The following is a 13,598-nucleotide window of genomic DNA, read 5'->3' as shown; positions in this document are numbered from 1 at the left end:
GAGCTAACTCCTCCCCTGACTAAGGGTTTAGTTACTCCCTAGTCAGGTGGTCTCCTCCTCCAATCACACTCCAGTTACAAAAGGTGGAACATCATTGGATGATGACATCAACATGCTTTTAACCCTTGCCCATCCAGGCAGAATCTACCGCTGCTCAATTACCTCTATAAGTATTGCATAGAGAAAGGGCTTATTCGCAATTTCTCTGCCATGCGCATTGGCAGGGACGTTGCACTATCATTCGACACATCCAGACCATAAAAGGTCTTTAGTCATAGCTGACGCCTTATGCTGCCACATGAAAGCGTACACATAAGAATAGCAGAATTTCTATCAGTCCTAGAGTAGTCACCTGCTAGTTCTGGCACTTGTTTCTGGGCAACGCTGCCAACTTATTAAATTCATGAGAAATAGGATACTTGACAAAAATTGCCCATTAGGAAGTAATAGAGGCGTCTCTAATGAGCAGTTGAAATAGAGATTTCTATCAGACAAATGACATAAATAAATGATGCGTCTTTGTTAGGATAGAGCCATTCGGAGCTGTTCACTGAGGACAAGAAACACACAAGTTTCTTCTTTGTACAGAGCAGTGGAATAGGTTTGCACTAATTTCACAGCAGGGAATAAACAAGTGGGAATACGGAGTGTCTAGGGATGTTTCCGGCTGTGCAGCAAAGTGCACATACATAGTTTTCTGTAGTGGCTTCACTTTTTGCCAATTTTATTTTTAATGGGCCACATTGCATTTCAGCTTCCTTTTATATAAGTAGTAGGGCTGGGCAATGATAAAATGAAAATCTCATTGTTCCGCCTCTCTAGGCTCCCCTGTTGTTTTCCAAGCACCCAACTCATTTTGTTGCCCCTTACCTGCTTCTCTATGCCCCTTATTTTTCTATGTTGCCCCCTTATCCTGAAAACATAAATCTCAGTGTTCTTCATAAAGTATCTCTGGAGAGCAAGAAGTCCCATGCAGGTCAACATCTGCCAAGAGTTTGTATGTTCTCTCTGTGTTTGCGTGGGTTTCCCCCGGCTCCTCCAGTTTCCTCCCACACTCCAAAAAAAAGATAGTGGTAGGTTGATTAGATTGTGAGCCCCATTGGGGACAGGGGACAATTCGGCAAGCTCCGTGCAGTGCTGTGTAATCTGTGTGCACTATATAAATAATGAATTATTATTATTAAAGCTGGAAGAATCCCAGCTCCAATGTTAACTCAATGGGGATAATTTACTAAGGGTCTGAACGCCGCACTTTCGTCGGGTTTCCTGAATATTTCTCTTTTGCCCTTAATTGCCCCGGGATTTTGGCGCACACGATCGGATTGTTGCGCATCGTCACCGGCTTGCATGCGACAGAAATAGGGGGACGTGGCCATCGGACAACCCGATGGATTCGGACAAACCGCGGAATTTAAAAAAGGAAATGTGTCGCACGATTCAGCACTCACATGCACCAGGAAAAAGCAGGTGAACTCAGGCGGTCCTCAGCGCAGAAGCCAAGGATTCAGGAACTCGGACGCATCTTAGTGAATCGCGCCAGACCCGAATCCTCGTCGGACAAAGCACCACAGGATTGCGACAGGACCGGGTAAGTAAATCTGCCCCATTATGTTAATTTTGTTAAAAATCAGAATTGCTCAGATTAAGTAAATTAATGAATTTAATTAGCCAGCCCTATTTAATAGTTTTCTAAATGATGAGAAAGTGTCATAAAGGTGCACAAGAGCAAATTATTCTTCTAAACTGTGGGTCATGTTCCTCCTTTTTACACATGGTTAGAATCCCACAACCTAAAGATTTGCCATTGTCTACATATTTCAGGGTTACCATTAAGGGCTGATGCGATTGTACACTGCGATTTTCACATTATTTAAAGGAAACCTGTCATCTCAGATATGCCCCACAAACCCCATCTGACAGCATATCTGAGAGGTTCCCTTTAAGCTTACAATTTATGATCATGAGAATCCACAGAATTTTTAGAAACAATTCTACAACATAGGATTATACCCTTTAAGAAAATCAACCACATGCACAATGTGGGATTTGAGCTGAACTCACTTGCATATCTGCGTCTTCATGCTGATGAAGGTTCTTCTAATATTAATGATTCCTTTTATTATATAGCGATGCACAGAGTTTGCCAAATCAGACCCTGTTCCCAATGTGGCGCACAATCTGATCACCCGACCAGTATGTTTTTGGAGTGTGGGAGGAAACCTGAGGAAACCCATGCAAACACGGAGAGAACATACAAATTCCTGCAGATGCTGACCTGGATGGGACTGCAAGGCTGTAGTGCTAACCTCTGAGCCACCGTTCTTTTCCTCATTGGCCCCAGAACAATCCCATGGCTGAGAAAGATGCTTTTTAAAAATATGCTAATTAGTCTCTGGCGCTCTAGGGCATCACAAATAAGCCGTTCGGCGGTCACTCATTACATAACTATGCACGCCTCTTGCGTGTGATCTTTCCTCCTCCTCCCTCCATTACTATGTTACAATTAAGAACAAAAGCATGTGAGTGGGGCAGGTGGGGGAATAGCTGTGAATGTTCACCTTTTGGTTGTGTAAGGCCTGTTTGACATTATTTGTGATCACTATCCTGGGTGTATCCTGGGTGTATGGCCACCTTCCTGCTCCAGGCGGCTCCCTGCAGAGATAGCAAGAAAGGTATATACTAGATCGGATAGATAGATCAGACTCCAATGTATATGTTCCATTATGCCACATCCAGGCTGTGAAGGGAGATTTTGTATGAATATATTGATTAAATATCTCACTATTGCAGTACAGCTGCACAGTGGCTTTTGCTGTGTTTTTTTTAAACGCAATGTAGAAACGTATGCTTTTCACATGTTTCCATGCGCTTGGCTGGTTTGTAAGCATTTTTCTTCATTGCCAGAAGTGTAATCAGGTGTGATAACATTTAACGCATGAGTTAACAGTGTATTAACAAAGCACATGCATAACCACAATGTTAACACATGTTAATGATTTGTTCACATTGGGGCACATTTACTTACCCAGTCCTGTCGCGATCCAGCGGCGCGTTCTCCGTTGAGGATTCGGGTCTTCGGCGATTCACTAAGCTAGTGCGCCCGATGTCCACCAGGTGTTGCTGCTGCGCTGAAGTCCGGCGGAGTTTGCCGGAGTTCACCATCCTATCCTGGGCGCAGGTAAGCACGTGTAAAGCGACACATTTTTTTAAAAAATACTGCGTTTTTTCCGAATACGTCGGGTTTTTTCCGACAGCCCCGCCCTCCCCCCCCCCGATTTCCGTCGCATGCATGCCGGTGCCGATGCGCCACAATCCTATCTCGTGCACCAAAAACCTGGGGCAATTGAGCGCAAACCGGTAATTTTCCGGAAACCCGATGAAAAAGAGCGATTCCGACCTTAGTAAATGACCCCCATTGTGTTTGTAAACACAAATGTTAAGAGCAACGTAATTAGGCAAATCTCCTCTTCTCAGCTGTGTTGGTGCGTTTCAAAGCACGACATAAACGCTATGGCCTCACATCCAAAATTTACAGTAGTGTCTACTCCTGCACATAACCCCCTCACGTTGGCTTCTATCCATGTGAATTTGAGACATTTGCAACAAAAAGTCTAAAAAAAAAGTCAAAAGTTGCCCCTGCCATGATAGGAAAAACTTAATATGTATCATATGTAAAAAGACAGGATCATACATAAGGCGCAAAAAAGTCTCAATTATACACCATAGAAAAAAAAATAAGATACATGTCCCCCTTGGTGTATCAATAACTTCTACAGCAGTGATGCTTATGCAGTACAGGGTTTTATAAGCCATTACCTAGGTCTGCCCTCTGCTGGAAGTATTGAGGAATTTTCTTTATTTTTTGCCACAGTGTGGATGGGACTTTTTTTTTTTTTAATTAGCAAATCTTTAGGAAGATTTACATCGGTATACATTTCAGCTATGAACTTATATGGACTCATATACTGACTGAATGAAAGATTTCTCAGAAATTTTGTGTTAGTGTTATATAATACTTTGAAATTAGACATCTATCCCTTTAATTAAGATGAAACGGCTGGAGTTCACTAAAAGTGCATTGCCTAACGATGAAGCACTGTGCCGCAATTCACTAAGATCGTGCCCCGATATACTACATGTGTCGCTTCCCCGCTCAGGTCCGTTCACCTTCTTCTTCCTGGTGCATGTCAGTGCATTGTCTTGCTACACAATTTGAAAGTTAAATCCTGCGCTCAGTCTGAATCATTCAGATTGTCCGATGACCCGCCCCCTAAATTGTGTTGCGTGAAGCAGTGCAGCTGGTTTTCATGTGCCAAAATCCCGTACAATCCCCGAAAAAAGGAGAACAGTCCGACAAAAGTGAGCAGCGCAACCCTTAGTAAATGAACTCCATTATGTTAAACATTTTGTGTACAGGCAGTCCCCTTCTTAAGGACACCCAACATACAGACAACTCCTAATTACGGACCTCTCTGCCCCCTGTGACCTCTGGTGAAGTCTCTGGATGTTACTATAGTCCCAGACTACAACGATCAGATGGAATTATAAAATATACCAGTTACGGTTGTATGACCTCATAGCTGTAAGGAGCTGTAATACAGAACCTGTAGCAGTGTCAGGCATCAGAGTGTTCATCCATGTGTCACTTATATCATGTGGGATAATAACACAATACAATGATACTAGTGATGAGCTGCAGGGATGTTGTGCTTTCTATCTGCATGAAGTCTTATCAGAGAATGGAGGGCAAGTCCTGAAATAATCGCAAATGCTGGTGCACCCAAATGTGTGTAAATGTGGTGTGCCCGGTGGTGTGCGGAGTGGGCCAGAGTGGGGCAGGAACAGGAATGGGTTATTTTGCAAATCTACACCAGACAGGGCCTCCTGATATACAGGCGGTCCCCTACTTAAGAACACCCGACTTACAGACGACCCCTAATTACAAATGGACCTCTGGATGTTGGTAATTTACTGTACTTTAGCCCTAGACTACAATAAATAGCTATAACAGTTATCACAGGCGTCTGTAATGAAGATTTAGTGTTAATTCTGGTTCTCATGACAATCCAACATTTTTAATTCAATTGTCACAGAGACCAAAAAAGAATTTGGCTGGAGTTACAATTATAAAATATACAGTTCCGACTTACATACAAATTCAACTTATTGTATGCGCAACCCGGTGTCTGCTTGTATTTGGCGTTATGGTATAGGCGTGGATGTCATTATTCACATGATTCGCTGGTATTTGATGAATTCCCTCCCTTAGTGTCCTAACACTTCATTCCCTCCGTCCTGCAGTGCACACTTCTAGTGCATTTCCCATTTAACTATTTAATAAGATGAGATTTTTATTATAAAAATAGGACAAATTCAGAGGATAAAAGTGTCATTGGATGATCGGCCTGTGTGTATTTCAGGGATTTCATCAAGCACGTGAAACCATCAAGGACATTTTATACCACGTTAGCAGAACGTTTATGTGATGGGGATCTGGCAGTAAGAGACGGCTCAACATGTTGGAATGGAGAAGATGTGGTGGAGAGGTAAGGACATATCTTTCTAGTAATGTCTTTCAGCTTTGTGGGAAACCTTGGAAATGATGGATCCATTAATAACCTAGAGAAGTTTAAAATATAAAAATAAGGCATACTTACCTGCTGGGACTCCATTTCAGTGGCAATGGTGCCGTTATCTCAGCTTCCGGACCCAAAGTAGGAAGGCTCCTGGGAGCACTGTGGTCTGTCACTGTGTTATGGACCGCCACTAGAAAAATTTTTGGACAAATTTTTGGGGCGCCTCATAGAATGATCATCTACCCCTGGGTATACAGTGAGTTCCCTGTGCCTGGAAAGGGATGAGGGTTTTCTGTGACTTAGGGCCCCCTGAACACATTCACGCTAAACCCCCCCTGATGGCGGCCCTGACTGTGTTAATTGCATAAGAGCAATGTCATGACTAAATATGCCTTCTTTTGTAGTTTGCAGCTTTTCTGGCCTCTGAGGAGGCTTTCCTTTTAGCCTAGAAGACCCCTTTAAATAAAAACTATGGCCGGTACAGGTAGAAGTGTCCTACCTTATTCATCATACAAGACATGAACACCTTTGTAAAACTATTTGCTATGAACATGCACAATGAAAAAACGTAATTATAAATGACTTGCCATTGTGTTGCTTTAGTTTGACCATTCACAGCTCATGACATATCTATCAGTTCTATCCTTGCTTCTCATAGCGTAAGGTCAGAGCTTGAACAAAGCAGGGCAGACTATAGGTCAGGGGAGGGGTTTATTTTTGCAAAATATAGGGATAGGAATTAAGAGTTCTACCCTTAAAGGAGTATTCCCAAAAGACAAGATTGTACTCAGGATAACAAAATAACACATTCTCTAATTCACTGTTATTAACAAAAATACAGCATTTCACAGATATAAGTCCGACCTGTCTCTATCAGTCCTGGTGTACACAATTTCAGTTACCCCTAGACACGACCCTGTACCATCTTGCCTGAGGCTTCACGGAGATGTCTCTCTGTCTCTGCTCCCTGCACTTTACCCCGCCCCCTGAAGTCCAGGACGGAGCTCACACTGATTTCCTGCAGGCAGTACTACAAGCTACAGACAGATAAGTTATTTATGGGGGGAGGAAGGCACAGGAGATCTAGTGTGTTGTGGAATAGCAGAGATGTAGTAGAGCTGACATTGTGTGTAATAGGCATCTCATCATCTCTGATCTGTCTCATCTCTCTATGCTTTAGATACTAGTACAATGTTCAGAAGGTAAATGAAAGTGTGTAAAAACCTTGTACCCTGATTATCTAACCACATTGTCAGCTCACAGAACTAGATAGATCATAATGCATCTGCTTCGAGAGTCAGCGCCCCCACTCCCTGGAATCTTACATTGATGAAGTAATGGGTTAAAGGGGTTATCCGGGTTTAAAATTTTTTTTATGGCCGTGCTGGGGAGGGCTATTTAAACACAATAAACATGTACTTACCTCCTCCGGTGCTGCCGATGTCCCGCGCCGCGGCCGGTCTTCTCTGTGCGCCGGTTTCATTACAAGTGCGCACAGGGAGCTTCCGGCCGGCCGGAAGCTCCCATGCGCACCATCTGCCAGCGCTTACAACGCTGAGAGATAGGGACGGATGGGAGGAGCCGTCCACATCGTGGACCGGAAGCTCCCTTTGCGCGGCTTCCGTGCCCCTGTAAACAAACAGGGGCACGGATCGAAGGGACCGCGGCGCGGGACATCAGCGGCGCCGGAGGAGGTAAGTCCATGTTTATTATGTTTAACTAGCCCTCCCCAGCCCGGCCATAACATATTTTTTAAAACCGGATAACCCCTTTAAAGATTATCTTTATTGTTTTTACATCACTAGGGGGTTGAGATTTGAGGATTTTCTTACATGGAAAACCCCCTTTAAGGCTGCCTTGTAGGTGTGTGGTCTCTTATAGCCATTGAAGCTCAACTAGGGGATTCTGGGAAAATATGCAAATACATTTTCCAGGACAGGATAATGAAAACTACACATATTTTAGCTACCTTGTATGGCAGCCCCCTTGACATCATGTATGACTTTCAGAAAGCCTAATGACATGATGCAGGATTAAAGCCAAACCAGTATATCTATTCCAGAAGGAACTGTAGACAGGACTGTTTCAATTTGTTTTCACCTCTTCAGTACAGTGTAGGGAACTAGTTTGAGTGAGAGGCTTCTGACAAGAGTTGGAAAGAGCTCTCCTTACGGAAAAAGTCATGCTTGATGTCAAGGGGCTGCCTTACAAAGGAGCTAAAAGAGGCATAGTTTTCCTTATCCCATTTTGAGAAACTTATTTGCATATTTTCCCAGAATTCCCTAGTGGAACATCAATGGCTTCTCCCACGATTGCTTAGTTTGTCTGGACAGCCAGATCGAGGAAGAGTTTTCACAAACTTTTTCCATTTAAGGATTATGGAGGCCACTGTCTCTTAGGAACATTGAATGCTGCAGAAATTCTTTTGTACCCTTGGCCTGATCTGTGCCTTGCCACAATTTTGTCTCTGAGGCAGTTCCTTAGACTTCATGATTCTCATGTGGTCTGACATGCACTATGAGCTGTGAGGTCTTATGTAGACAGGGGTGGGCCTTTCCTAATCCAATCAAATCAGTTTAATTAAACACAACTGGACTCCAATGAAGGACTAGAACCATCTCAAGGAGGATCAGAAAGAATGGACAGCATGTGAGTTAAGTATGAATGTCACAGCAAAGGGTCTGAATACTTTTTTTTAACTTACCAATTTCCTGAAATGAAGCAAAGAGTGAAACATATAAAGGGCTCTGAGGGTGGGGGTCACACATTGCAGTTAAAACTGCATCGCAATTAGTTTTGAGGTGGTTTTAGGTGCAATTTCTTATTTTAACAAGTGATAGACATCAAATGAACAGGTGAATGACATTAGTTGAACAAGTTTCTCCTTCAAAATCAAATTCCCCCGTTCAGTTCATATCTTTCACCTGTTAAATTAACAAAACTGTACCTAAAACCACCTCAAAAGTAATTGCCATGCTCTTGTAACTGCTACGTGTGACTGCACCCTGAATACTTTACGTACCCACTGTATGATGTGTGGGGACAGGAATGTTCCATGATAAGTTTAATTTTATACATTAGGACTTCAGAGCGTTACAAAGGAGAAGAGAGATGAAACCATGTATCTTAAATTCCATGGAAGAGACATCTATTCATGTAGCTATAAATGGATAATCCATGTGGACATAATGGTTTGTGACTGAGGGTTGTCTACAAGGACATCTCTGCATCAAGAGTCTTTTCTTGTGTTGTGCTTAGCTTAATCTTCTTGGAAATATATAAATTGCTATGTCACACATACAATGCGCAAACAGGGAACCCATGGAACCCATGTTGTACACACTGCTTCTGATCTTGGGTTCAGAAGCTTTGGTTTTCTAATGACTGTGAATCCTTTAAGTCTCCACATACCTACAAGACGGCCTCAATTGCCAAATTTTCCGTAAGGAGAACTTTTACTTTCTGACCCTAGTCAATTTCCTCTCGCTCAGCCAAACCAGTTCCCTACACTATGCTGAAGAGACGCAACAGCGCTTTCCATAGTTGGGAATTTGTTCCTTCTGGAATAGATATACTGGTTTGGTTTTAATGTCAAAGAGGCGTGGTTTTCATTATCTCTTTCTGGAAATCTTATTTGTATATTTTTGCAGAATCTCACAAGAGATCTCACAGACTGTATCACAGTATAAGGGGAAAGCAGAGCATAAATACAGCACATGCAGTATATGGTGGACATATCTATGACTGCAGATGAGACGGGGATCGTACAGAGGATATATCAGTGTCTGCTGAAGGGAAAAAGTTCTGGGATAAAGCTGAAGATGGTGACGTGATAGAAGCAGAGTTTTAGGATGAGACATCCCACATTCTGTATCACAGTATAGAGCGGGAGGAGAGCACATATGACAGAACCTGCAGTTGAAAATGGTGGAAATGTCAGGACTGCAGATGATACAGAGTTTGAATATACAATATATCATTGTCTACTCAAGGGAAAAGGTTCGGGAATAAAGCTAAGGAGGGTAATGTGATGGAAGCAGAATCTTATAATGAGACCTCTCACAGACTGTATCACAGTATAGAGCGGGAGGAGAGCACATATGACAGAACCTGCAGTCGAAGATGGTGGAAATGTCAGTGACTGCAGATGATACAGGGATCATAAGAGGACAATATCAGTGTATGCTGAAGGGACAAGTTCAGGAATAAAACATGAGAGCTAGTATCACCACCATTCAAATTGGCTGTGCAGCGGTCAGAATAGGGAGTTTCTGGATCCGTGTTCTGGTGAGTATCAGAACTTGTTTAAATATTTTATGTCTTCATAATAAATAGAACTCTTTTATGTTTAATCCCTTATTATATTATACTGTATATGTTATTACCTCTCCTGCTATAACGTTCTGTATAAAGCTACATTCCTTTCTTAATTGAGAATATTAAGCTCTGGTAGAGTCTAACCACTTCCACCTTCCCTGTGCTTACGCTTTTATCTGAACGGCATGTATAATTAATTCTGTCAGGAATGCTATAGGCCACATGTGAGAACAAAGAAAGACTTTACTTTATGGGTAGGAGGTTCTCATATGCAGGCACATGTCATCTGTTAGATTTTATTTGCAACCCAAAGTAATGCCTGATGCCACATGGCAGTAAGCTGTGCGGATGCGGGTATAAATTCGATTTCCGGAGAGTTCAACACTATCTGTGCATAAAGTGTAGTTGCTAAATGTGTTTGTTAACAATTCAACACCTTAAAGGACATCTAGCACCAGATAAAGGGTTGTAAACCAAGCACACTGACATACTGTAGTACGCCCCCTCTGGCAGGATCTGCTCTTCATTTACCTTCTTCAGCCCTGGTTTTTACAAAAAAAGGCTTTTAAAATTATGCAAATGAGCCCGAGGGAGCCACAGGAGTTATGTCCTTTTTTCTTAAAAACAAGGGCATAAGAAGCTGAAAGAACAGCAGATTCTGCCATGGGGGGCACAAAGCAGTATGTTTGTATGTTTGGTTTACAATCTTTGATCTGGTGATAGATGTCCTTTAATAATTATCTAATATCTAATCCCCATAGACACCCATGGCGCCCGGCCGCGATACGCTGACCACTTGGCCAGACACCATGCTTCACTATGGATATACATTACTTTATGCTTCCAATCTGCAGCGTGCAGCTGTATACTTCCCCGAGCATACATTTGTGTAAAAGAGCCCTAAGAAGGAGATAATAGCCATGTTCTGATTTTACATCCAAATGCAACATTTTTCAGCAGTGCATGACCTGAGTGCCAGTGCGGCTTGAAATGGATTATCTTATTCCATGTTATTTCCTAGGTAATTGGTTTGACCATGGGGCTGAATTCACCCTTTGCATTGGGTTTTGGGTGAAAACCTACAGTTGACATGTTTATAAGTAGAAACTATCTACCTCAGCTCTTACATACAAAGAGAAGTCTTGATGATCTGACTCATTGTGAGGTCGAGAAGGCCTAAGAGTGACCTAATGTGACTGCCCCTTCAAATTGATATTGCCATGATGATCATGATGATATGATGACTATATCCTAAATGTGCCAGCCCCAGCTAATAACTTAGACAAAACCATATTTTAAAGTACTAGTGGTGACATCTTTAAGACAAGATAAAACTTAATTATAGATAGTCCGCCATAGTTTTGGCCATTCTTAACAAAGTCCCACTGGTGGAGGGCTGCAGTGATAGTTAGTCTTGTGGAACTTTCTCCCATCTCCCTCCTGCATCTCTGGAGCTCAGCCACAGTGATATTGGGGTTCTTCTTTACCTCTCTCACCAAGACTCTTCTCCCGCAAATTGCTTAGTTTGTCTGGACATCCAGGTAACAAACTTCTTCCATTTAAAGATTATGGAGGCCACTGTGCTCTTAGGAACCTTGACTGCTGCAGAAATCATTTTGTAACCTTGGCCAACAGAACAATTCTGTCTCTGAGCTCTAGAGGCAGTTACTTAGACTTCATGATTCTCATGTGCTCTGACATGCACTATGAGCTGTGAGGTCTTATATAGACAGGTGTGTGCCTTTCCTAACCAAGTCCAATCAGTTTAATTAAACACAGCTGGGCTCCGAAGAAGGAATAGAACCATCTTACGGAGGATCAGAAGGAAATGGACAGCATGTGAGTTAAATATGAGTGTCACAACAAAGGCTCTGAATACTTATGTGATATTTTAGTTTTTCTCGTTTAATAAATTAGAAAAATTATTTTCTGTCAAGATGGAGAGCAGAGTGTACATTAATGAGCAAAAATTACTTTTTTGAACGTACCAAGTGGCTGCAATGAAACAAAGAGTGAAACATTTAAAGGGCTGTGAGTACTCCACGTTTGGAGACAGGAATGTTCCATGATAAGTTTTAATTTTATACATTAGGACTTCAGAGCGTTACAAAGGAGAAGAGAGATGAAAAAGCATGTCTTAAATTCCATCGAAAATACATCTATTCATGTAGCTATAAATGGATAATCCATGTGGACATAATGGTTGATAGACTTCATGTAAGTCTGACGGTTGATAGAGTTCATGTAAGTCTACAAGGACATCAAGTTAAAGAATCTTTTCTTAGAAATCTGTGTTGTGCTTGGGTTAATCTTCTTGGAAATATATAAATTGTGATGCAATGCATACAGTGCACAAACAGGGAACCAATATCATTGGTCGTAAAGTCAATGCAACAGTGATATCAGTCTTCACCCCAAAAGAACCTTAAGGGGAACAAATATATAATTTCTACACACTGCTTCTGAACATGGGTTCAGAAGCTTTGGTTTTCATAGACTGAATACCACTTGTGATGTAATTACTTGCCACCTCCCAGCCTCGATCACCTCATCCTTTACATAATATAATCACCCCTTTGAGGTCAGCCTTCTCTTAAGTCATCAAATGATGGTGGCCTACAGAGGACCCAACACAAGTAATCAGCTATCAGCAATGATTTCCAGGCTTTATGTAGTGATGCCAGAGGAATTGTCCATTCATATGTAAAGATGCGTTAATTTTGGGTATATGGGTGCAGGTGCTGCAATTATATCACATATTCTGTGTTGCTATATAGCACATCTATGTCCCTGATTATATCTTCTGAAATAGTATGACTGCCTGTTAAAAGCAGATCATGTGTATCTTTAGGGCTTTCACTTATTGTGACAAGCCTTACATGCCCTAACTTGCTTTCTTGTTCTGGAAGCTTAAACAGTTGTCCATCATGATGTCACCCCCACTTTGATGTTATTAACCCCATGATATAACCACATGCTCATTACCTTAATAAACGTAATCATTGTTATATTGCCAAGTCATTAATGTTCCACGTCATGCCCGCTGAAAACAAGCCGACTTGAATATAAGTCAAGGTAACGAAAATGTATGCATAGGATGGGAAATGCAGCTGCTACTCTTAAATTAAATGCTCAGTAGCGGCATCCCATGACCAATAAAATGCCCAGCAGCGGCCTCCCTTTAGTAATAAAATGTCCAGCAGCAGCCTCCCTTTACTAATAAAATGCCCAGCAGTGGCCTCCCCTTACTAATAAAATGCCAGCAGCTGCCTCCCTTTACAAATAAAATGCCCAGCAGCGGCCTCCCTTTAGTAATAAAATGTCCAGCAGCAGCCTCCCTTTACTAATAAAATGCCCAGCAGTGGCCTCCCCTTACTAATAAAATGCCAGCAGCTGCCTCCCTTTACAAATAAAATGCCCAGCAGTGGCCTCCCTTTACTAATAAAATGCCCAGCAGTGGCCTCCCTTTACTAAGGGTGGCTGAGCGGGCGGCATGGTGACTGAGTGAGTAGTACTTCTGCCTTGCACCACTGGGGTCCTGGGTTCGAATCCCGCCCAGGTCAACATCTGCAAAGAGTTTGTATGTTCTCTCCGTGTTTGCGTGGGTTCCCACCGGGTCCTCCGGTTTCCTCCCACATTCCAAAATATTAACAGTATGTTTGTTTAGATTGTGAGCCCCATGGGGACAGGGATGAATTTGTCATG

General features: G+C 42.3%; 1 protein-coding gene across 3 annotated transcripts in view; it reads left to right on the top strand.

Moving 5' to 3' along the window:
• Nucleotides 1-13,598, top strand: part of LOC140122445 (glypican-5-like) — a 165,811-nt gene that overhangs the window by 48,136 nt on the left and 104,077 nt on the right. For all 3 annotated transcript variants that reach the window (XM_072143318.1, XM_072143316.1, XM_072143317.1), the window contains one exon: nt 5,421-5,546. In XM_072143318.1, coding sequence (XP_071999419.1) covers nt 5,421-5,546 — 126 coding nt within the window. The remainder of the gene's footprint in view (nt 1-5,420; nt 5,547-13,598) is intronic.

Source organism: Engystomops pustulosus, chromosome 3 (genome assembly GCF_040894005.1).
Source record: "Engystomops pustulosus chromosome 3, aEngPut4.maternal, whole genome shotgun sequence".
NCBI classification, from domain to species: domain Eukaryota; kingdom Metazoa; phylum Chordata; class Amphibia; order Anura; family Leptodactylidae; genus Engystomops; species Engystomops pustulosus.
This window is presented reverse-complemented; position numbering and strand designations above follow the sequence as displayed.